The sequence below is a fragment of the Tauraco erythrolophus genome, chromosome 6 (assembly GCF_009769465.1).
Source record: "Tauraco erythrolophus isolate bTauEry1 chromosome 6, bTauEry1.pri, whole genome shotgun sequence".
Classification (NCBI taxonomy): domain Eukaryota; kingdom Metazoa; phylum Chordata; class Aves; order Musophagiformes; family Musophagidae; genus Tauraco; species Tauraco erythrolophus.
Genome location: NC_141470.1, coordinates 35,945,769 through 35,968,594, shown reverse-complemented (window position 1 = coordinate 35,968,594; position 22,826 = coordinate 35,945,769). Strand labels below are relative to the sequence as shown.

General features: G+C 41.1%; 1 protein-coding gene across 12 annotated transcripts in view; it reads left to right on the top strand.

Annotated features, from left to right (window-relative positions):
* The first annotated feature begins 1,380 nt into the window (after positions 1 to 1,380).
* Positions 1,381 to 22,826, top strand: part of GPHN (gephyrin) — a 321,622-nt gene continuing 300,176 nt past the window's right edge. For all 12 annotated transcript variants that reach the window (XM_086614073.1, XM_086614070.1, XM_086614071.1 and 9 more), the window contains exon 1: positions 1,381 to 1,444. In XM_086614073.1, coding sequence (XP_086470199.1) covers positions 1,381 to 1,444 — 64 coding nt within the window. The remainder of the gene's footprint in view (positions 1,445 to 22,826) is intronic.

Sequence of the window (22,826 nt, the reverse complement as noted above, 5' to 3'; positions counted from 1 at the left end):
GAAGTGCTACTAGTGTGACTTTCTCTCAGGCATAGGATGTTTCTTCAGGCCTTTGTTCTTGCGCTGGTAGTCCACCTAAGAAAATGATATGCTGAAGAGGAAACTCCTGAAATGGTTCATTAATGTCTACGCAAATTACAAATGCTTTCAATAGTTGCTTGTTAGTAGACAGTCAAAGGAGAATAATCTGGAGTCTGAAATATCTGAAAATATAAATATCTACTAGAGTCACCGGGCTTCAACTTTGAAAGTGGGTTATCATTTGCAGTTGATGATTACCATCCTTGCTACCTATCTTTCCCTGTTATTAGAGATCTGAAGAATTGAACTGTTAACTCAGTGTAAGCAGATGATAAAAACGACTTTGGATTCCGGGGACCAAGAGCAACTTGGCTGCCAGCTCCATTCCAGACTGGAAGAGTGACTGACCACGTATTTCACAGCTGGTTTCTGCTAACCTAAATCCACACGCTAGCTGAACCCAGGGGTCCTGCCCTCCTCCGGCCTCGGAGTGGGTTTCGGTAGCAGCTCCCAAGCCCTGGCACTAGCCCTGCAACGGCAGGGCCGTCACCTGGGTGAAGGAGCTGCTCCAGGTGACAAATGTAAGAAAAACGCGTTGGTATTGAGTGGTACTGAGGGGTACCGAGGGGTACTGAGGGGTATTGAGTGGTACCGAGGGGTACCGAGTGGTACTGAGGGGTACTGAGCGGCAGCAGAGGGTGATGCCGCGTGAAGCTGGGGGCGAAAGCAGGCGAGGAGCAGCTAAGATTCAGCCGGCGCACCGGCTGAGCCGGCGATCTCCCCGGGGAGCCGGCGGGGGGGCCAGCTCGCCGCTGGGCCACACAGCCGGGCCGGCTGTCCCGCGGCACCGCTGCCGGGCAAGCGGCCGGGGCCGGCCCCTTGCCAGCACTGCCGGCGTCGGGGCTGTCGGGTGTGAGACGACACGGCGCCACAACGGGAGGGCTGCAGCCCGCCAAAGGGGCCGTAAGGGCAGGCGCGCCGCACGGGCTCCACAGCCGACGGCGACACCGACGGCGACACCAACGCTGCCACCAACGCTGCCGCCTCCGCCGCGCCGCCCCCGGCGCCAGTCGGCAGCAACCGGCACCCAGCACGGCGCTCTCGGCACTGGATTGGTGCTGCCTGTGCCGCGCGCAGCACTCTAGCCTGGCTAGCTCGCCCGCGCCGCGCCGCGCAGTTGTACCCGCTCGCAGAAGCCGGCTCTCGCCTCGCCCCGCCCCTCCCGCTGTTGGCCCCGCCCCCGCCCCTCGCCCCGCCCCGCTCGCCGCTGCTCCTCCCCCTTTGCGCTCGCGCCGCTCTCGCGCTCCTGCCCCCTCCCCTCGCTCGCTCCCTGTCAGTGCGGTGGCTGCGCCGGGAAACATGGCGTCGGAGGGGATGATTTTAACGAACCACGACCACCAAATCCGCGTCGGGGTCCTCACAGGTAACGGGCCGCGGCCGGGGACGGCGCTGGGGGGAGGCGGGGGGAGAGGCGGGGAGGCGGCCGCGGGTCGGTGCGCGTCGTCAGGCCACCCCGCGGGCTGCCCGGGTGGCCGTCTCCGGTGGCGGCACCGCCGCCGCTGCGCAGGGAGCCGCCGCTCCCCCGTGCGTGCGGGAGCCGAGGCCTCGGTCCGGGCCCGGGGACCGGGACGTGGGGGCGGCGCTCCGGCCGCCGGCGCCGCCGCGGGCAGCGTGTGCGGGAGGCCGGGCGGCGTTGGGCGCCGCTGCCGCAGGCGGGCAAGCGAGCGAGCGGGCTGCTGGGCGCCGCAGCCTGGGGGGCTGGCCCGGGAATAACCCACCTGGAGGGGACGGAGCGCGGGGGTGGGCGTCTGCCGGAGGGGACGGGGGGTCGCGGCGTGCCGGGCTTCCAACAGGCGCGGCGGAGCTGTGAGTGCGAAGGCGTTTGAGAAGGGTGCCTGCAGCCTGCGGGCCGGCGGGAGCCGGGCCTGCCTTCCCCGGGCGGCGGCGGCGGGAGGCGGCCTGAGCTCCTTGCCCCGGGGGATGCCTTTGAGCGTGGCACGCTCCGCACGGCAGACACCTTTAGGATGACTCCTTCCCCTCCCCCTCCCTGGCCTTTACTTTCGGGGGGGGGTGTGGGGGGATGCGTGTGCCTGTGTGCTTTCTGCTGGGAGGGGGAGGAGGGCATGTATGATGCTGCTGCTCGTAGCGAATGGGTGATCCTGTAATAAACCCCTGGCAGATGACATGTGATGGTTGCACAGAACGGTTCCCAGAGCCGTAGCCGGTACGTGTGTTGCGGACTTCGGGGTTCCTTCGGCCTTCGGGGGGGGCTTTGCGGTCATTCCGGTGTACCGTGGAGCTCGGCACTCCGGTGGAAGCGCGGTGCGCCCAGAAACGAAGCCCCGAGGGGTTCGAGTGTATAAGGGCGTGAATAGCGTTTCTGGTGAAAGAAGAGGCGAGAGATTTTGGTGCAGTTTTGGCCCGTAGCTTTTATAGGGAGTCTGGGAGGATATGACTGCTCGCGGAAGGCAGCGTTATGAGCAAGCTTAGGAGTCGGGGGACGTTTGGAGGGAACGAGAGAGCAGGCCTGGAGTTAACGCCGAAGTTATTTATTAAACCGGGCGATAGTTAACCCGAACGCCTCCGTCTTACGCCGCCTTGGGAAGCGGGTCGGTGCCCGCGGTGCTGGGGAAGCCCGCGGCAGCGGCCGGGGAGCCCGGTGGCGGGAGCGCGGCGGCGGGAGCCCCGCGTTCGGCGTGCGCTGTCCCCCTGCCGGGTGCTGAACCCCCGCGCCGCCGCCGGGGCGGGGAAGTGCGGCGCGGCGGGGCAGGAGTTCAGCCCGTCCTCAGGAGCGTTTCGCGGCGAGGTTACTTTGACTGGAAGAGCACGGCATAGTAGAAGTGGAAACCCTTAGCGTTGCTTTCAAATTTCAGGGAGTCAAGTCCGTAGTAAGGACAGAGCAGGTTTGGCCAGATGCAGAAGACAAATTGCGGGATTTTGTACCTTTTGTTCCTGAAAGCTAGGACATGCATGTAATTATGTATTATGGTAAAAGCTAAAGTGAGAAGGTGTCTGCTAGCAGAATGCGCTTTGCCTATTTTGTCAACTTCCTGCTGTGTAACTTGGGTGATTGTTTTATGTTCATCAGTGCGTTGAAATGATTTTCACCTGTAAGTGCTCCCAGAATGCAGTACCAGATATGTATGGCGTTACAATCATTTAAATAATTATTAAGTCCCACAATAGATTCAGATAATCTTTCAGAATACGTAGGTTTTTATTTTGTACTATAATTCCTGTTTGAGCAATATTAAACTTTTTTAACTTTGCAATTTCATTGAGAAGAGCATGTGGCCTGATTTTAATTTTTTGTTTTTAAAGGAAAACCAAAAGGCGTAAGTGAACAGAACAGTTTTAACTCTTTTCCCCTTAATGCCATTGTTCTGAATTGCAGGCAGAAAAATTTTGAAAATAACTATTTTGCCATTTTGAAAGGGGACACTTCAATTTCTAACAATTTTCCTAGCCCCCTTTTTGTGTATGTCTGTAGACACAAAATAAAATTTTATATAAATGTGTTACTTTAATATTACATATTTGGTCAAACTTTATTATTTTCCTCTCTGACATTTCCCTTAACCCCCGAAAGACAATATTTGTACTTTGGAAGGTTTGTTTCCGCTGTTTCAGCTGTGGAAGGACAGCAAATTTAAAAATTCCCTCTCCTGAATTTTTCTCGTAGAAATGAACTAATAATTGCTTCTTGGCTGGTGTATGAAGGAATAAGTGTAGGAATGGAAAGGTTAGGTATGAGCACTGTTTTTTTAGTTTAATCATTTAGAATAGCTCAGTGATCAGACGTTAGAGAATTAACATAACATGACTTCTTTAGCTTTTCTAATTAAGATCATAGCCATATGTTTGTTTTGTTAGGAGTATATACTTGTGGGCTTATCAGCACAGGCATAGAAATTTATGTTCCCATTAGACCTGATATACTCAGTTTAGAAGGTACCATCATTGCACCTTATGGTAGTATTCAGATGGAATTTAAATTTATTTAGGATTAACTCTTTTTAATTAATTTGGAGTAAAGTCGTATGTTTATTTTTAAATGAGGACATTAACAACATACCCAAATAATTTTTTGGTCTTGTCTGATATTGAGATTGATGCACACGACTCTAGAGTATGTTAATAGAAAGTGAATAATGTTTGTCCTGTAGCTTAGTTTCATTGCTTTCAATTTGGTTTTGACTAAGTTATTGTATTTAGTTTTGCTTAGTAGACCTTTGTGTTTGTGTGTGTGTATTGCTAGTTTCCTATCTAGAAATAAATGTGTATTTCTTCAGTTGTGACAAATTAAGACAGTTACAATGGATTAGAGAAATAGGAAGTTGGCTTATTGTATAGCCAAAGTAACGTACTGTGTTCAAATGCACAATTATGCCGAAGGCAGCACTACCTTTTTTTTTTTTAAAAAAAAAGTTAACTTGTTAGCTTCTCTTATATCCATACTGTCAAGGTCTTTTAGTTAAGACTCAATGAAAATAATGGAGTCCATACTTAGGACATTTTCTCAGTGTGAAAGAACTGTCTTCCTGAAGTCTGGAAAAGTACTTTAGTGTATACAGCATCTGCTGTCTTGCAGATGTCATTCATGTTTATTTTTGAGTCTCTATACAGAAAGTTGTAGACTTAAGCTTATTTACTGAAACAAGAGGAAATATAAACAGTGACAGATTACAAAACTGTCAAACTTTTTGTAAACTAGAGGGTTATGTCTTATGCAAATAGGAAGTTTCGCTAGTTTGTGGATAGAAAATTGCGTTAATCTTTGTACATTATCATTTCGGGACGTTTTGCAACATGTGAAAAGGATGCCACCATGAAATCGTTATATTCAGCCCTATTGATAATGAAATGTTCAGATTAAAGATACTGCTTACTTAAGTTCCAGACCAAGGTTTTCTCTCTTTTATGATTGATGTGTAGTGCAGGCACATAAACTAATAGAGCTTCAGTGTTACGTTGTCATGAGGTTATGGTAAAATACATTTGAAAAGAACTGTGATGCTAACTGTCAGACTGGGAGCTTTTTGTGATGGAGAATGAGATAGCAGAGTTGGGCTAACAATGGCCAAAAGTTAGTTATTTAAGTGTTGTGGATATCTTATTTTAAAAAAGAAACACACACAGAGGAACAGGAAACGTGGTAGACAAACTAGTGAAAAAGAGGAAAAATATCTACGTTTATGGTAAAGGTTCGATTGCACACATGCTCTGTCTGCTTCCTCAGTAAAACACAAATCTTGATGCGGAATTATTCTGGTTGCCCCTTGCAAACCCTTCGTGTTTGGGATATCTCTAACAGAATAGTTAATCAGTTACCATTGGTGTCAGGGTATTGAACCTAGATTAGTAAGTACAGAGTTTTGTAATGCTGAAGTTGGCTAGAAAAGAGAAGAAAATGTGCACGGTGCCCAGAGTTGAATCAATATTAGGTCATCCTGCACTGGTGGTGATATTGGTAAAAGTTACATAATCTATGACCTTTCTTCTTGTGTGAGGGACTAAGCAGACCCTTGACTAGAACCGTCCAGAGAGATCTAAATGATGTTGCAATCTCCACCTGCCTGATGGAAAAAAAAGACTCTGGTTGCTCTTTTGTTTTGTCCTTTTTCCTCTCCATCCCCATTCTTTTATTTACCTTTCTCCTTGTTTTCTGTCCAGGAAGCATCTAGTGTAGCTGGTCAAAACTTGACGTTTTGTTACATGTTTTTTTTCAGAATATTCCTGATTTGGGGTTGGCTAATAAAGTTTCATTCAGTGTTTGTCTACTCTTGAAGGTGGGTCTGTGAGAGAGAGTTATCACCAGCACAAACAGTATTTTCTGTCTTTGCTCTGCTTTTTGTATTGTTTCTTACTTGTGTAGAAAAAATAATCTCAGACTAACTTTCTTTTTTGGAATGGCTTTACTGTATTTAGTATTGCTTGTGAAGTAGTGATACAGCTTTTCACCTTTATGAAACATTGTTACAATTCAAGGGAATAAGGGGTTTTGGCAAAATGCAACCCTTCACTAATGATTTATTATTCAGGTACTTTAGTCTTCCTTTCTTCCTCTAAGTGGAGATGAAAACATTTTGAATGATAGTTGTTGCCATGGGCCTACGCAATAAAGCAGACAAAGGTTTCTGAATGTGTAACCTCAGACATTATTTAGCCTCTCAACACTACAGCGTGAAAGATAACAGTAGCATCTTTAAGTGCCTGAGACCATTTAGTTTGTTGAAATAACACAACATGTACATACCGTGTCTGTGTTTATCACTTTGAAGCAAGCATTCTTCTCAGTGAGGGCATTGTCTGCTTGAGAACATCATCCAAGCAACGAGATTACCTGGGCAGATCTGAAGTTCACCAATGTAAAAGTTTTGTAAAAATTATCTGTGAGAAATGTGAGGAATAAAATACTTAGTGTATCACTATTTGGTTAGACTGTTTTAGAAGTATATATGCTGTTGGTTTTCCAGCTGGAAATTCACATGCCTCTCTCCTACTGTGAGGTACCTTCTCACGACTTTCCTCTAAGACTCCAGAGGAAAGCATCCAGGTTGTGAGATCTTTTCTCAGTGGTGATGCTATTCACGTTTTGTTCTGTTCTTTCAAAAACTGCATCTTATTGGGCACTTATTTTCAAAACGTAGATTCAAGTCAGTAGCTTTTCCTAGGAGCCTTTGTTTTCTTCCAAAAGCTTAGTTCAGCAAATCAATTCGGGAAGTAGAGAAATGCTGTACTTCCATTAAGAGTAAAACATTCTAGACTCTGAGCAACATTGATTGTCATCTTTCCCAACTGTAAGGCTGCCATAATGTTGAGTTTATCCATAGAAACTAGGAGATCTCCCTCTACCATTTGTAGCCATAAGTTTTCACAAAAGCATTTATTTCTGATTTTTTTTTTATATGACTATGATGAAAAGCTTTTATGTCTAGTGAATGTGATTCATACGATTGTCTGGTTTACTTTTTATAGTTTAACAGTGCTGAATAGGAATCTGTACCTTTTATAGTTAAAGAGGAAGAAAGTCCTGGATTTTTTCCTCGTTTTTAATGCGTGGTGTGGAACAAAAATTGGTGACTGGAATCTCACTGCTAAAGCAGACTCTTTTACTTACAATTTAATTTGCTTGCTATGATACTGTTTCTTTTGAACTGAAAGATGTGGAAACACTGAAGTTAAATGCATGTGCAGCCAGAGATTATTTCCCAACTATACATAGATGTTTTAAGTAGTACCTACTTATGTAAGAAATGGCCATCAATTTGGGGACTTATGTCTTCTTGTAGAGCAGGGTTGAGAAGACTTGTCTAATCACTGTTTCTTGATTTGGAGATTACTTACCCAAATGCAGCTGAACGACTTCCATCTTCGACCATGCTCTGTGTCTGTAGTTCATACTCAGCAGTACAGAGCTTATCCATTGCATTAAGCTTTCATTTACTTTTCTAGGTTTGTGTTTGTCCCCTTTTCCAGTACTGCGGGAAAACTTTCTGTGCTACTTACAGTAAAAATTAGTGAGTGTGGATTTCATGAGAATTAACTTAGTTCTGGGATAACCTTTAGTTGGTTTGCTGGTTTTGTCCATGCTTTGGAGAGTCTATCATACCAAAACCTGATATGCAGACACAGAATTTCTCGCCTTTAATGTTGGTTTAGTTATATCTGTTTGTTTGTTTGTTTGTTTGTTTGTTTGTTTTCAAGTAAGAGACTAGGGTATCTCTTTTTGAGAGGTACTTTTATATTATATTAGGATTTCACCCATAGCTTTTCTGAAAACATATGTATTGAAATTTATAACACTTTAAAAACAAAGAATGCTGTGCAGTGCCTTTGTGAAGTGAAAGTTAAGATTTTCATTTTGATTTTTCAATTGTTCAAGCTAAAAAGGTTTATTTTGAGTATGTAGGAAATCTTTTTTCTCTTATTCCAATGGTTGGAACAGTTTTGCTAATAGGGTTTAAAAAATTTTGCTTTGAGATAAGCAAATATAGTTGTCTGCAATTTGTGAGATTGATATTATGCAATAGGAGGACATGATAACTAAAGATGAGAACACATTGTAGCTCTCATTAGAATATTTATAAGATCTTGAAGTGTGGATTAAATTAAAGAAATAATTTACGTTCTGTTCCTGTGTGTAGATGTAGAATGCAACTCTTTACCTCTTGTGTTGAAATGTTCTTATATTAGTAGTCTTGTGTATGACAGAATTCTTCTTGAAAGTTTAGCAGAACGACAACAAAAAGTTGTTCCTGGAGAATAGGAGGATCATAAATAACCATATGGGAAATGAGCAGGTAGCAGCTTTTTTATGTGGGATGTTTTTAATTAATAGAAAAGTAGCATAGCCTTTTAGGTTGGGGTTTTTTTACTCACAAAACAGTTAAGTAAGTTGAAGTTCACAAGGAACAGTAATTGCACAAGAATTGCTTGGGGAAAATTGGCTTAATTAGGCAGTTATCTTAGAAAATCTCATTTTGCAAGTAAAAGATTTGTGTATGATGTGTTGTGTACTTGTTTTGTTTTCATACTAATTTACTGAGGCCTATTTTATGCCTAACATACTTGTCAAGTGCAAAAAAAATTTAGCATCAACCCTTAAGAATAATCTACATACATGTCGTGGTTTAGGCTGGCTGGCAACTAAATGCCATGCAGCCGCTCGCTCACCCTCCCCCATTCGCTGGGGAATGGGAAAGAGAATTTAAGGGGGAAAGGGAAAGAGACTCATGGATTAAGATAAGAACAATTTAATACTATTACTACTAATATATGCATATATATATGTATAATGATAATAATATATAAAAAGGTGATGCACAGTGTAATTGCTCACCACCCAGTGACCAAGGCCCATCCCGTCCTGACCTAATGATCCTGAAACAGATGAGTCCCGACACCGCAATCATGGACGAGTGGGAGGCCTGAAAAGGGAGAGAGAGAGAGAGAGCACTCCGAGAGTGAGAGCCCCAGAAGAGCAAAGGCCCTTCTTTCTGGTCAACCCTCATTTTTATACTGGACATGGCGCTGCATGGTATGGAATACTTCATTGGCCAGTTTGGCCCTCAATCCTAAGTCTAAGTTTAAATCATAAGGGGAGTTGTGGACCCTTTGTCCCAGCCTTGCTCCCCCACAGCCTGTTGTGCTCCTGCAGACTGGCAAGAACACGGGAAGCTGAAAAGTCCTTGAGGTCTCAGTGCCAACTATAAACATCAGTGCACTATCAGCATTCTGCTTATAAGGAATCCCAGACTAAAACCAAACCACGGAGCTCTTCTAGCTGCTAAAAAGAAGAGCTAACTCTGTCCCAGCTGAAACCAGGACAGTACATTTTGCAAAATACTGCAAAACAAGGCTCCGTGCTACTATTACAAGGTAGGTGAATGATATTAATGGTATTTTGTAAGGAACAAAATGCGTTGCTGTTCATCGTACTATGAGATAAGTAGCAAAACTTCCACTGGCTGACTTGAGTGGTTTAGTGAATAGCTATGTATTACAAAATCTGTTTTTGAGCAGTAAAGTGTTTTTTGATGTATACCAAGACCTGAAAGAACTGACTCAATGTTAATTTAGCTCCACATGCAAATGTGTTATGGAGAACAGTAATCTTTAGTAGCTTTATACTTAACATGAGGCTTCCTTATGTATTCAACATACAAATTGTATTAGTAGACCAATATAATACTATATTAAGTTTTGCATATGTATCTAGAACCACAACTATAGAAATACATTTTCTCAGATGTACTTTTTCCTTTTCTAATTACATTATATCACATATTATGTAGTAGAGTGAAGAAGTAGAATGCATGTGGGCTCTGAACTATAATATATTTTGGGCTTTGAGTACTTACTGTGTGGTTATGAAATTCTTAGTTTTCTTCATTGTACTGTGTATTGTAGGGAATTTAAAATCCATGTGAAATATTTTTCATTTGAAAAATTCTTCTTGTATTTACTTTGTTGCTTTTCCTCTATATCATATGTGATTTTCAAGACCTAAAAGTGGGAAGTAGAAATTTTAAGTGTATGGTGTGTTTTTTTTTTTTTTTCTTTTCCCTGCTGGTGTTATGGGTTTGGTTTTTTTTGGGAAGATTGTTTTGTTTTGTTTGTTTGTTTGTTTTTTAAATGTATGCTGTGGGCGATTTAAATTTATACTGAAATCTAAGAAATGACTGTTACTCAGAAACATTTTATGGGAAGCTCTATGGATGAAGAACAATATACATTCTTCAGGAATTGAAATGAATTGCTGTGAAATATCCTGCAAGTCGGACTCAGAAGGGGAAGTTTCCTAGGATCTCTGCAAATGATGGAATAGACAGAGATTGCCATTAAAAAAATTAACCCCCCTCTTTTCTCTTAGCAAGCTGCTTTTAATGCCCTGGGATAGGCCATTTAGGGAGGGATTGATAGCAAGGCCTGAGATGAAGTCTGTAAAGCCTTCATCCAGTAATTCTTCAAGAGACACTGAAGGTGGCACTAGTTAAGAATTTGAAAAACCAGTACACTTCAACTCTGCTATTTCTTACCCTTTCCTGAAACAATTTTCATGGGATTATGAAGAAAGATCAAACTGTAAAAGAGAAGATGCTGATGTCAGGCAGATATGTATCCTTTTACCTAGGTATGTGCAAATCTTGTCTTAGGAAAGTTTGAGTGGCAGTGTATGTTTCTGGAATAAGAAAATTTCCAGGAATTCAAATAGATATTAGGTAGGTTCCCCCTGATATGATTCCTTCGTATGCGTAGTAGAGTAGATGGTGAGAAGCCAAAGGCTTACTATGTACTCCCTGTCAGAATCTTCATCTCAGAAAAAAATCAGGAGAAAGCAGCAAGATGCCCATAAGTAAGTACATATCTGATGAGAAAAAACAGAAAAACAAAAGATTAAATGGAATAGGTACTTCTCATTTCTTCTTCTTTTTATCTTCATTTTCCTTTTTGGTTGTCTGAATACTCAAGGGGAAACATTAAATAAGCCTACAGCAAATCAAGGATCCTCAAAATCAGCTTCCTCGGAAAAATAAGCTGTAAATTAAGCATACTGAGGAAAAGTGTTGTGAAACATACCTTTAAAAGATAGTGCAGGGACGAACTGTTTCTGTAGATAATACTCAGAAAACTCCAGAGATGCTGGGAAGAAGTTGCAACAGATGGTAGTATGTGTGTAACTCCCTCTGGTTAAAGCTTCAGCATTGCTGTTACCCTCTGATTTAGTACTCCAAGAAAATTTAGAGAATATTTTAGAACAAATGATATATGGAGTGGAGTTTGTGAGGAATGTTTTTTGTAATCTCCAGGTTTTTCTCCTACTGTCATTACCATGTCCTGAAAGAATTGCTTCTCAGATAGGCAGTCTAATGATGTTCCTTTGCCTTCATAGGTGCATATAGTAGATCAGCGAGGTATAATTTCCTAGCTACTAGCTTTAGCTAAATCTAAATGAAAGTACTTCTAGTGACTGTAAAATATACTAGATGGTATGCTTTTTTAATGATCACTTTGATCAAACACACTGAAAAGTCTGGGGGTGGAATTTCCTTCCCTTCCAGCCTCCCATTGTGAGGGATTCCAAACCATTCTGGACATGCAAACGTTTGTTCTGGCATTTATTTAGCAAAATAAAGAAAAGAAGAAACCAGTAAAAGAGATATAGAATAAACCAGGAGATTTAACAGAGTGTTGAGATTTTTGAAAGAAATCTTACAATTTTTTCAAGTAAATGTGACTACAAGGTAGCCCTGTGTGGCATAATTCTTTGGTCGGAAGGCATGACACAGAGATTCAAGAAGTTGGGAACGGTCATGTTAGTAAGATGTATATGGTTCAAGTTAGGTATACTTAATCTGCTCCAGAATCTAATGCTATTCTGACATCTATTTTTTAGGAACATGCTCTGTCCACAGCAGGGAGGTAAGCTGTAAAACCTTAAGATCTGATCTTGCCAGTTAAATTCCAGTAGGGTAAGAATTAAAACTATTACTAGTGTCTCCAATGTGCAGGACTTTCTTATCTGAGTGAGACTCAGGCTTTTTTTCTAAGCATTGAAGATCAAAACGGAAGCTCTAAAGTTCATGTTAAAAGCAACTGCTGAAGAATTTCCTATGATCGCTAAGCTTCAAGGATGCTCACCTGCCTGTTCCTCTTTCTTTATAGGGTGTAGCTCTAGTTTATGCACAATGGTTTCAGTACATGACTTTTCTCTTTGGCTTGGCAGTTGATCAAAGAGAATTAGTGAAAATACTAGTTGTCATTTCACCATTGTTTTGGCAGAAAAGGGTTCAAGTACACTTTTTTTGAGTGCTTTGCTGAACAGAACATTTTTCTGGAAAAGGTGTCTGAGGCACATTTCAGTATAGCATTAAACTGGGACATAATGGATTATCCTTAATATTAGAAAAATCTCTTAATTCCTTGATAGTGTGTCTTATATTTGGTTATTGTTATGTACAAGATGCTGTGAGGGCTCATCAAGTCATAAGGGAGATTTTAGATGTGAAATAGTAATAACTTTCAGTATTTCTTTCCAGAATAGTCGCAGCTTCTGGTACCCTCCCAATAATTTTAGCAAGTCTTCATATTCAGAGTATTCCTATTATCCCTTTTCTGCACCAAACAAACACCTGCTAAAAATGTTCTACCTGTACTTCAGCCCCTAGAAAGTAAATTCAGCTGTGTATATGAACAATGTGCAGACAAAAAACACTTTAAAGTGAATGGTTGAGATCTCATTAGCATCTAGAACGTATCTAACAATTAGGGCACATTCAAGAGCTTCCTCTGTGATTAAGATATTGTAACAACATCAGCCTGGAGCCATTTGAGGTGATAGCAAAATATATATGGTAATTCATTCAAAACATAAATTTAAACTTAAACCCCTAGATGCTGACATTCCAAGTAGCAGCCATTGCTAGAAAAAACAGATAGATGCAGAAATTCTTTATACTTGGATAATTAAGTGCTCTCTCAGTTCTGCAACGATAAGTAGACCATTTAAAAAAAATAATCTTTGCTTTCGTGCTGTACCTACATAAGTCTTTTGACTGTAATTCAGAGAGTTAACTTACCTTTTGTGATTTCGTTCCATTTAAGTAAAGTCTATGTTAGCAAGTAGCTCGACCTAAGAAAGGCAGATTTGTAGAGCAAACCACTTAGTACTGGTGGCTCCACATCCACATTGTTCACGATGTTTTGCTTCACTCTAGCTCAAATCCCATGGAGTGAACTCCAAGTAATGGTTGGATTGCATTAGGTGTACTCTTGGAGTACATCTTGTCTAGTTTTGTCCAAAATGAGTTCAGCGTTCGTGCTTTGATCCTTCTCTTCGGTGTGAATCAATGTACGGGGATTGGGGACCATCAGGAGATAGCTTGAAAGCCGCACTCTTGAACCGAACAGAGAAGATACTGAAAGATAAAAGATACTTGTTTGGAAAGATGCTGACTCGTGAGCTCTTCCTGTGCATTTTGTGAGGGTGATGTGGGTGAGGGCATATCCTTTGAATCTTTGAATTCTCTGGAGAAAGTACCTAAAGAGTTGTGAGATATGCCTTTTATTAACTAGCCTTGAAATTACTTTTAACTTGAGCTAGCTTAAAGTAAAATTCGGTAGTAAGTAAAAGTATTTTAAATGTCCAAAATAAGTGCCACAATTACAAATTTGTATAAAAGCTATAGGTGAAGAAATGACAGAAAAAGTATGTTTACATTAATGCTTAGTTTGAAGAGGCCCTCTCTGTACCTAGCTGACTTGTCTGTTAAGAAAATATATGCAGCACTATGTCAGGGATTTTATCTTCCTACATTCGCTATGTCTCAAGCTGTATTATTCAGAGATGATTTTCTCCTGCTGTACCACACATTCTGCTATAACTGGTCACTGCTTTAGAGCCCAACGGGACTCTGTCCAGGTTTAATCTCATGTCCTGTGGAATTTTGGGCATGGTTCTGTCATCACTGTTGCTTGTTTTCTCCCATGCTATGCTGGCATAACCTGTTGTGTGGCTGTGCAGACAGGTAACCAAAACAGCCAAAACTTAACTTGCCAGAGAAAAGGGATCCTTTCCAGCTGAAGTGGCTGCGTGATCTGGTTCAGCACTGACCTCTGCATACTTCTGCTCCAGTAGGTAAATGGTGAACAGGGCTCACAATTTGTCACTTCTACTGTCAAATTTTAGGCTCTGTTCTTTCTTTACTACTCTTCTATCTTGCCATTTTTCACTCTGTGCAAAACAAATTTAACTGGTAAACCTAACGGAACACTACTGTTCTTTTTGAGAGATTAGTTTTCTGCAGCCTGGACAAATGCCATCAGCTCAGCAAGGGACCTCAGGAATGCCAGTGTGAGAGAGGGGCTGGATTGCACAGGTGGGATAGGTAAGGGTGGGAGATGGGATTCCTGCTTTCTGATCACAGCTCAAATGGATGTAACCATGTGTTGGTTTTGGTAGTTCACTTGCATTAATTCAGTCTTGACACTCCTTTATGTAACTAAGTGTGGTCTCCTTTCCTGCTAGTGTTGCTTTGTCAGGCCAGGTCCCTTCTCAGTGGAATTTGCTCGTTGGTCCTGATTGACAAGCAAAGACACTGCCTCCACTGAATAACAAGCAGGAGAAAACTATAGTGAAAGGAGGGAAGGATTTGCCTGTTATAGGAAATTATTTTGAGGAGAGGGTAAGTCAAGATATATTTTCCCATTTTGTATATAACCTTTGATTCGTGCAGGTGGTAGCTAGGTGAGCATAAAGGCTATACTAGGCGTTTGCGCTTAACGAAGAGCTGAACGTTTGGTAACTCGCATATGTTTGGTAACTAGAGAAGCAGAACGTTAGACTTCTGCAGTGTTAAATTTGGGAAAAAGGTGAACACTACATTATACATTTACAGGCAAGTAGGGTCTCTTTTTATTAATGTGTTATTTTTAATAGGAATAGTTAATAGTAATACTTAATTTTAACTTATTATCTTGACTATAGTATGCCTGACAAAACTGATTTGAAGACTATATACATATTATTTATATATATATATGCATATAAACATTTATTATGTATAAGACAATAATTAAGAAAAAAAAATGGCGAGTTACCCATTTCCACCAGATCTCATTTGCCTTCTGCTTGATGGACTTCTTTGTCACCATTCAATCTGTCATCTTACTTGTGCTTGCTATAGTTTTTCTAAGCACATCTTTACCAGTCAAATTAGCTCATATGCTAGCTTCGAGGATGCTAACCTGATAGGTACTAAATGGCAGCTGATATACTATTGACTTATTCTTCTTTCGTTGGACACCTGCCTGTACACCAATGATTTAAAACATCTGCATGCAAGATCATTTCCTAATTTCACTTTTGTCCTGCATACCTTCTTCTTGCTGACCTGAACGGAGTCATTACCTTTCTCTTGAGTGGACTGTCATCCATATAATGGAGGTAACTGGAACAACCAGTGACAGGCATCAGCTAGTTGGGTAAGTCAGGCTTTGAGATTCATGATATTTCCTTAAAAAGAGGGAGGGATTGGGATGAAGAAGGAGGATAGATAGTTTAGTTATGTAATTGTGGTCAGTGGACCATGTACGTTTATTTAAGGTCTTATTTCACTGAAAATCAGAAGCCTGCTGGTCCATGCCTTTGTCCAGTATTGTATGTTTCCATGGTCTCCAAGGCTACTGATTATGTATTGACCATGGTTTTGACATCCAAATTCAGTGCTTGGACTAAAAAGTAGCTAGCTAAACTGAATTTTCTAAGTTGCAGTGTAAGTAACATCTTCAGTATTAAAATACATCTATAGTGGAAGTGTGATTTTTAAAATAGCGAAAAATATTGAAATGCTGTAGTCACTGAAAAAGCAATCCTAATATTGAAAAACCCACTCCTTTTAGAAGAAAAAGTTAAAGATTAATAATAAAAATGGAACTTTATGGGAAGTAGGAGAAAAAGAAGGTATAGAGGAGACTGATAGCCACATTATATAAATCAAAACCATATCATAAAGTATAACTTCTAGCAAAGAATATAGAGACTGAGGTTACAGGAATGAGACATGTTCTTAATGGAAAGCAGACTACCTAAACAGGGAAAAGGATTTGTGTGCTTAATGATTATGCCTCTGTAGGTGTCTTCAAGCATCCCATTCACTAGAAAAGTTTAACACTTTGTAGCAAGGGCAAAATAGAGAAATAAGAGAAATGTACCAAATGCTTGTAATCCCAATAGTCTCTCCTTAAAAATCCCTCACTGAGCCTTATTCAAAGTTGACAAGAATTGAATCTTTCAGCAATTGTTCATGATAAATTCATATTTTACTCTGTTTTATTAATGGTGAAATTAATCCCACCTAGGGAAGTTATCCTGTCCATGAGCTCTCATCTATCCCAGCAAAATAGTTCATATATGTGGTGAACGAAATGTGAACTGATCCAGGTGATAGTATTTTGCTAAGCTAGTTTTCAATCAATTTCTTTCAGTTTATTATGAGTAAATGCTTGTGCTGGCACAGTAGAGATGGGAACAAATTGCTGCTAGTAGAAAGAAGATGGGAATTTTTCTTTTGGTAATAATGCATGAGAAAAACTGGTCTTTGGCCAAGGCATTAGTGCCCCATTTTCTTAGGGAATATACTGTTGTCAAGCCCTCAAAATTTGTGTTATTACTGCAGTGCACTTTTATTGAACTTCAGTTGGAAAAATCAAAAGTCACACTCTTTTAAAAAGACTGAATGGATACCATCATGTTTGGTAGCCTTCTGCACCACTCATTGTCCACTGATTGCGATTTGAGAGTCGGTGACCTGAGGCTACAGCCCAAAACTCAGTTGCCTTCCATTCACTTAGTTATGCTTACAGAAGCATATACTGTTTGTTTGTGGGATAATTCGTTTTTTCTGGGATACTGAATGATTGGCTTCCTGTTTTTAAAGTGATTGTGCTACTTCTCGTGATGTCTGGTTGATCTGTGAATCTGCTCCTACTTTACTAATGTCTTGTCTTCTTTTAGGAGATCATTCAATTCTGTTTATTTCAATCACTTTTCTCTATTAACCTGTATAGAACTATTGGGTATTTGACAAGGTTTCAGAATTTAATTATGGCTCCTACTACAACCAATGTAAAAAAGAGAAGTTTTGAAAAAAGGAGAGGGCTAAAAAAAAAAAAAGTACTCCCCAGATTTTCAGCAGTTCCTCTTTCCCCTCACCTCCTCACCATTAAGCAAAATGCTTGACCACACTACTTTCCTAATGCTTGCAAGAGAATAAAGCATTAAAAACCCACAACTTAGCTCTTCTTTAAAAACAGTGGCTGAAGTAAGGACAACAGATTCCATTGCCGTCATCTTCTTCCATGTCTGACTTTTCATCTTTGCATTTGGTTTAAATTGTGCTAGCTAAATATTGGAAATGGCTTTTCATTGCTTTTCTGCTATTTTTGTATTGAAAATACTTTGCAGTTACTGTTATTTCTGTTCTTGTGTCTTTTTCTTTGTGAATTGACAAAGGTATACTTCCTTTGGGACTGACAGTAATTTCTTTTGTTGCCTGCAATGTGACAAGTTATACTGAAATCTTTCTTAGCAGTGTTGTTTACTTTTTATTTTTTTTTCCTTTAGGTGTATGTGCCTTGATACAGTTTGTTGATCAAATATATCATATATCTTATTCAGATTATTTTCCTTATTAGGTGAAAAATTCAACCTCTTAAATGCAACTAGATTGAGAGTTTTCTTACAGAATAGCTACTAAATGTCAAGTGCTTGTTTTCTAGGAACTTTTTTGTTTGGAACTGCTTTGAGTTGATGTCTCCTGGAATCTTAGAATTTCATTATCAGGTCAATGTTTGTAATTACCTTTGTTTTCTCATGTCATTGCTTTTTTTTCCCCCCTTTTTTCTTTTTTTTTTTTTTTAAATCTGACAGATGACAAGGCATCTTTTCTGCTTCGCCTTGAGTCCCTGAATGACTTCTCAGGCAACTTGATGAAATACTTTTATTTCCTTCACTCCATCTTTCCTTTCTTAGCATAGTTCTGAGAAGAATGTGTTTTCTGTACATAACCGCTTGTAAATGTTACCATTTTTGACCTTGGTGTTAATGTTGATTCTTTGAAGACTTCATTTTTTTCCCTGTATTTCATTCATTTTGCAGCCAATGAACTTTCAAGTAGTCTGTCCAGGAGTATATATCTGGAATATGTATTGCTTTAATGCAGTACAAAGGAAGTCATTGAAAGAAATCACTGAAGGCGGTTGTGGTGGGTTGATGTTGTCCAGCAGCTAAGCCCCCACCCAGATGCTCGCTCACTGTGCCCAAGCACGATGAAGGAGAGAATCAGAAAGGCAAAAGAGAAAACTTGTGAGTTGAGATGATAGCTTAATAAGTGAAACGAAGCTGTGTGTGCCTTTCTGTGGCCAAGGTAGACAATATCCACTGCCTTCCCTCTACAAGCCCGTCATTTCCTTGTAGAAAACAAGTTTTGTTAGTCTGGGTTCTATGTTCTGCTGCATTTTCTTATCTATCTTTTAGACAGGTAGAAAAGTCTAATTTGCCTTTGTGTGGGACCTTCTGCCAGGCAAAAAGTAGCTATAAGAATTTTAATAGCTTGTTCCACTAATCCCTTTCTAAAGGAATACAGGGATTTTATAGATCTGTACAAGGAAGCAATGTTCCACTGTATGGCTTTACTGTAGATTCTGGTACACAAGTTGTAGGATGAGGAAAGACTTATAAACATCTATTGTCTGTTTAGATTGTTGGCTAATTGTTTTCCTACAATTGGTGAATAGCATTTTTACCTCACATGTGTTAGGTCTTTATAGTTGTTTGGGAGCCTTTGGGAGATTCGTCTTCTTTTCTTGTTGTCATGGTTTAGCCTCAGCTGGCAACTAAGCACCACGCAGCTGCTTGCTCACTGCTCCTCCCTGGTGAGATGGAGAGGAGAAAATAAAATAAAAGGCTCAAGGGTTGAGACAAGGACAGGGAGGGATCACTCACCAATTATGGTCATGGGCAAAACAGACTCGACTTGGGGAAAAAGTCAATTTAATTTGTTACTAGTCACATCAGAACATAATGAGGAACAAAGCCAGAAGACCTTAAAAACACCTTCCTCTACCTCTCCCTTCTTCCTGGCTCTACCTCCTCACGCCCAGCAGCGCAGAGGGACAGGGAATGGCGGTTGCGGTCAGTTTGTCACGTGTTGTTTCTGCCACTTCTTTTTCCTTAAGAGGAGGACTCCTTACACTCTTCCTCTGCTCCAGTGTAGGGTCCCTTCCCCTGGGAGACAGCTTTCCATGAACTTCTGCAACATGAGTCCTTCCCATGGGCTGCAGTCCTTACTCATCAGACTGCTCCAGCACAGGCTTTCCTGAGTCATGGCCTCCTAGGGTGCAGCCGTCCGATCCTGCGCGGGGTCCCTTCCCACGGGCTGCGGGTGGATCTCTGCTCTACCATTAATCTCCATGGGTGGCAGGGGGGCCGCCCGCCATCTCACCACAGGCTGCATGGGAATCCCAGCTCCAGCACACCTCCTCCTGTTCCATCTTCACTGACCTCGGTGTCTGCATAGCCATTTCTCTCAGATCTCAGCCCTCTCTTTGCTGCAGCTGTTCTGGGCCTGACTGGCCCGATGAACCTCGGCAGTTCCCACAGGATGCCCTCTGCCCAGCGGGCACGCCAGGAGTGGGTCGCTTTGGAGCTCTCCAAGCCGTGCTGCCATGGCCATCTCCAGTTGAGTGGAAGTGGGGGGCCATGCCTACCCCCACCTCCCTCCTCTCTCTACTGCGAGTCCTGCATGGCACGGGTTCCTTTGTCCCTTCTTAAACGTGTTATTCCCAGAGGTGCTGATTTGGCTCGGCGCTGGCTAGAGGTGGGTCCCACTTGGAGCTGGGGAAGCTTCTCACAGCTCCTTACAGGGGCTGTCCCTGTAGCCACTCCCCTGCTACCAAAACCCTACACGTAAACCCATTGAAGTCCTTTCAACAAATCAGAAACGGAAATTCAGCTTCCACACTTCCAAGGAGTTTCCTTTATGGAGGGGCGGGGTGTGAAGTGTACATTTTAACTGCATTAGTTCCATTTAAGTCAATGTAATACATTTGGAATGCTCCTCTGGGCTGTTACACTGCTATCTAGTGTCAATTACTGAGCATTGATGATGCATCTTCAGATACAGACTGGGTTTTTAACCGTGTTAGTGAATGTAATTGAAGAAAATCCTTTTATTGGGTGCCCAGATGAGATCATTTGAGTAAGGACACGGTTTAAAGATGTTCAAAGCTCACAGTACTGCATGGCTTGTCACTGTTCTGTGGTTTGTTCTGTATTGCATGTAGTTTCAGATACTGGATTGTGAATGATAATGTTGCTTGCCGTGTAAGTCTGTATGAAGTTCTTTCTGCCAGCGTACGTTATTTTTCATATATACATTTTGCAGATTTCTTTTATGTAAGTACTTTGCAAATTCCCAGGTAAAAAGGAAGTCTTGAAGCTTATATGTGAGGTAGACTACATGCTAAAAAAATGCTTTTTTAAGTCTCTGAGGACAAGAACTGATACTAAACTGATATGTGAGGTTCTTGAATAAACTTGAATTCTTGTATTAGCTTGGATTCACTCTCGTAGTTAGCTTTGACTGCTCCACCCTGACTTTTAAAATATGGCTTACTAGTAAAACACACTTGTTGGTTATTTAGGAGTTACTGATAGAACTATTATAATGTAATATGTAAGTTAGAGATCCCTAGAGGCCGCAGTCAATTTGAGTTTTAAATGACATGCCATTTATTAAATATTTATATAACAGCCCCTGCATCAAGGGCCTACAGGTCATTTTTAAAAACAAAATTTAGCAGTTGAGACATGCTCTTAGAACACGCATAATAATTTTGTTTCACTTTAGATTTTCTACGTTGGAAGAAAGTGAGTGTTATTTTAGGATTTTTCTGTGCTTGAATATTGTTTCTTACTAAACCTTTTCACATTGAGTAACCAGAAGCAGAGGTCTTTGAAGCATTACATGGACAGGGCTTTGTCCTTGGTTTCATTCTCTTTGGTTCATTGTTTTTTTAACTGAATACTTTAGTATAGAATTTGTTAGCTGAATAGCTAAAATTCTGTAGAAATAGTTTGTCTATTCTGTAGTAAACAAAGGTCTGCATCAATTCATCAGTCTGTTCAAATTAGTTAATTCAGAGAAATACAGTTCCATATATTAGAAGTATGTAATGTATATTTTTGTTGTGTAATTTGACACAGAGTTGACAGAGTCAAGAGGCTTTTTATTTTCCTTCTAGTCTGCCATGATCAATATCACCAAAGTTTTACCTTTCTGGATGAGGGCTAAATTGCAGTCACTAAAATTAAAGGACAGACTCGTGGTAAAAATAGTATTCTAAGAGTAATAACTATATATTTCTGTAATAATTAAGGTTTACAAATGTCTATAATTTACTGAGGCACTGCCAATCCACTGGAAATGGCATACACGGAGTGATAAATTTTTCGTTCCTCTTACATCTGAGGTTTCACTTCTGGCTGCATCCCTGCTTGCTCCAGGGCATAAGAATTTGAGATGAGAAGTGGAAGCTGCAAAGCACCATTAGTAGTTTTAACTTAATGTAGTATTAGAAGAGTAAAAGAAGAACACGAGAAGGTTAGTGTTAATATATAATGTGATGATGGATGTCGGGGGCAGAAGAAGGTGTTGAGTCACTGTTTTAGACTTGTGGGGTGGATTTACTGGGGTTTCTATGCTCCAGAGAGCAGAAAATATTCTGTTGATGCAGTTCTGCGAATACTCATTTAGGGATGTCCTGGTTTCAGCCGGGACAGAATTAGTTTTTCCTTTTAGCAGCTAGAATAGCTCTGTGTTTTGGATTCAGTTTGGGATTTGTTATGAGAAAAATATTGATAGAGAACTGGTGTTTATAGTTGGTGCTGAGACATCAAAGACCTTTCAGCTTCCCATGTTTTGCCAGTGTGCTGGAGCACAACAGGCTGGGGAGGGAGGGGAGCATAGCCAGAGCAAAGGGCCCACAAGTCCTCTTATGATTGGAATTTAGACTTTAAATTAAGGGCCAGATTAGCTAATGGAATATTCCATATCATGCAACGTCGTGCGCGGTATATAGATGAGGGTTTACCGGAAAGTTTGGAATCTCGCTTCTGAGTGGACTGTCTCGGTCTCTTCATGCACTCTTGGTTTCTCAGAGTTCTGTCTCTCTCCCACTCTATTTCCTCGCCTCTCACTCGTCTGGGATTGTGGTTTCAGGATTTACCTGTTTCAGGATTGCTTGCTGGGATGGGACAGGTGTTGGTCACCAGGTGGTGAGCAATTACACTGTGCATCACTTGTTCGTATATATTATTACCATTATATATATATTTTCATATATTAGTATTATTGTCTCATTATTACTTTTAATTTTGTATTGTTATTATTAAATTGTTCTTATCTCAACCCATGAGTTTCCTTCTCTTTTCCCCTTTAATTCTCTTTCCCAGTGAGCAGCTGCATGGAGTTAAGTTACTGGCTGGATTAAACCATGGCAGGAGTTATTACGGTTGCTCCAGTGAATGCTGCATTAAAAGTAGAAGAAGCTTTAAATATTCTTTAAAATGGAATGCATTGACTTTATTCTCTCTGTGGAGCAGGGCTATTAAGACCTACATCCCTAGCCACATACTTCTGAAATTGAAAAAGTTTCATGGCTGAAGAGGTGCCCAAATTCGAAGAAGTCTTATGTTTCTGGAGAGAGATATAAATAGTCAATCAAACAAGTTTCTGTAACAC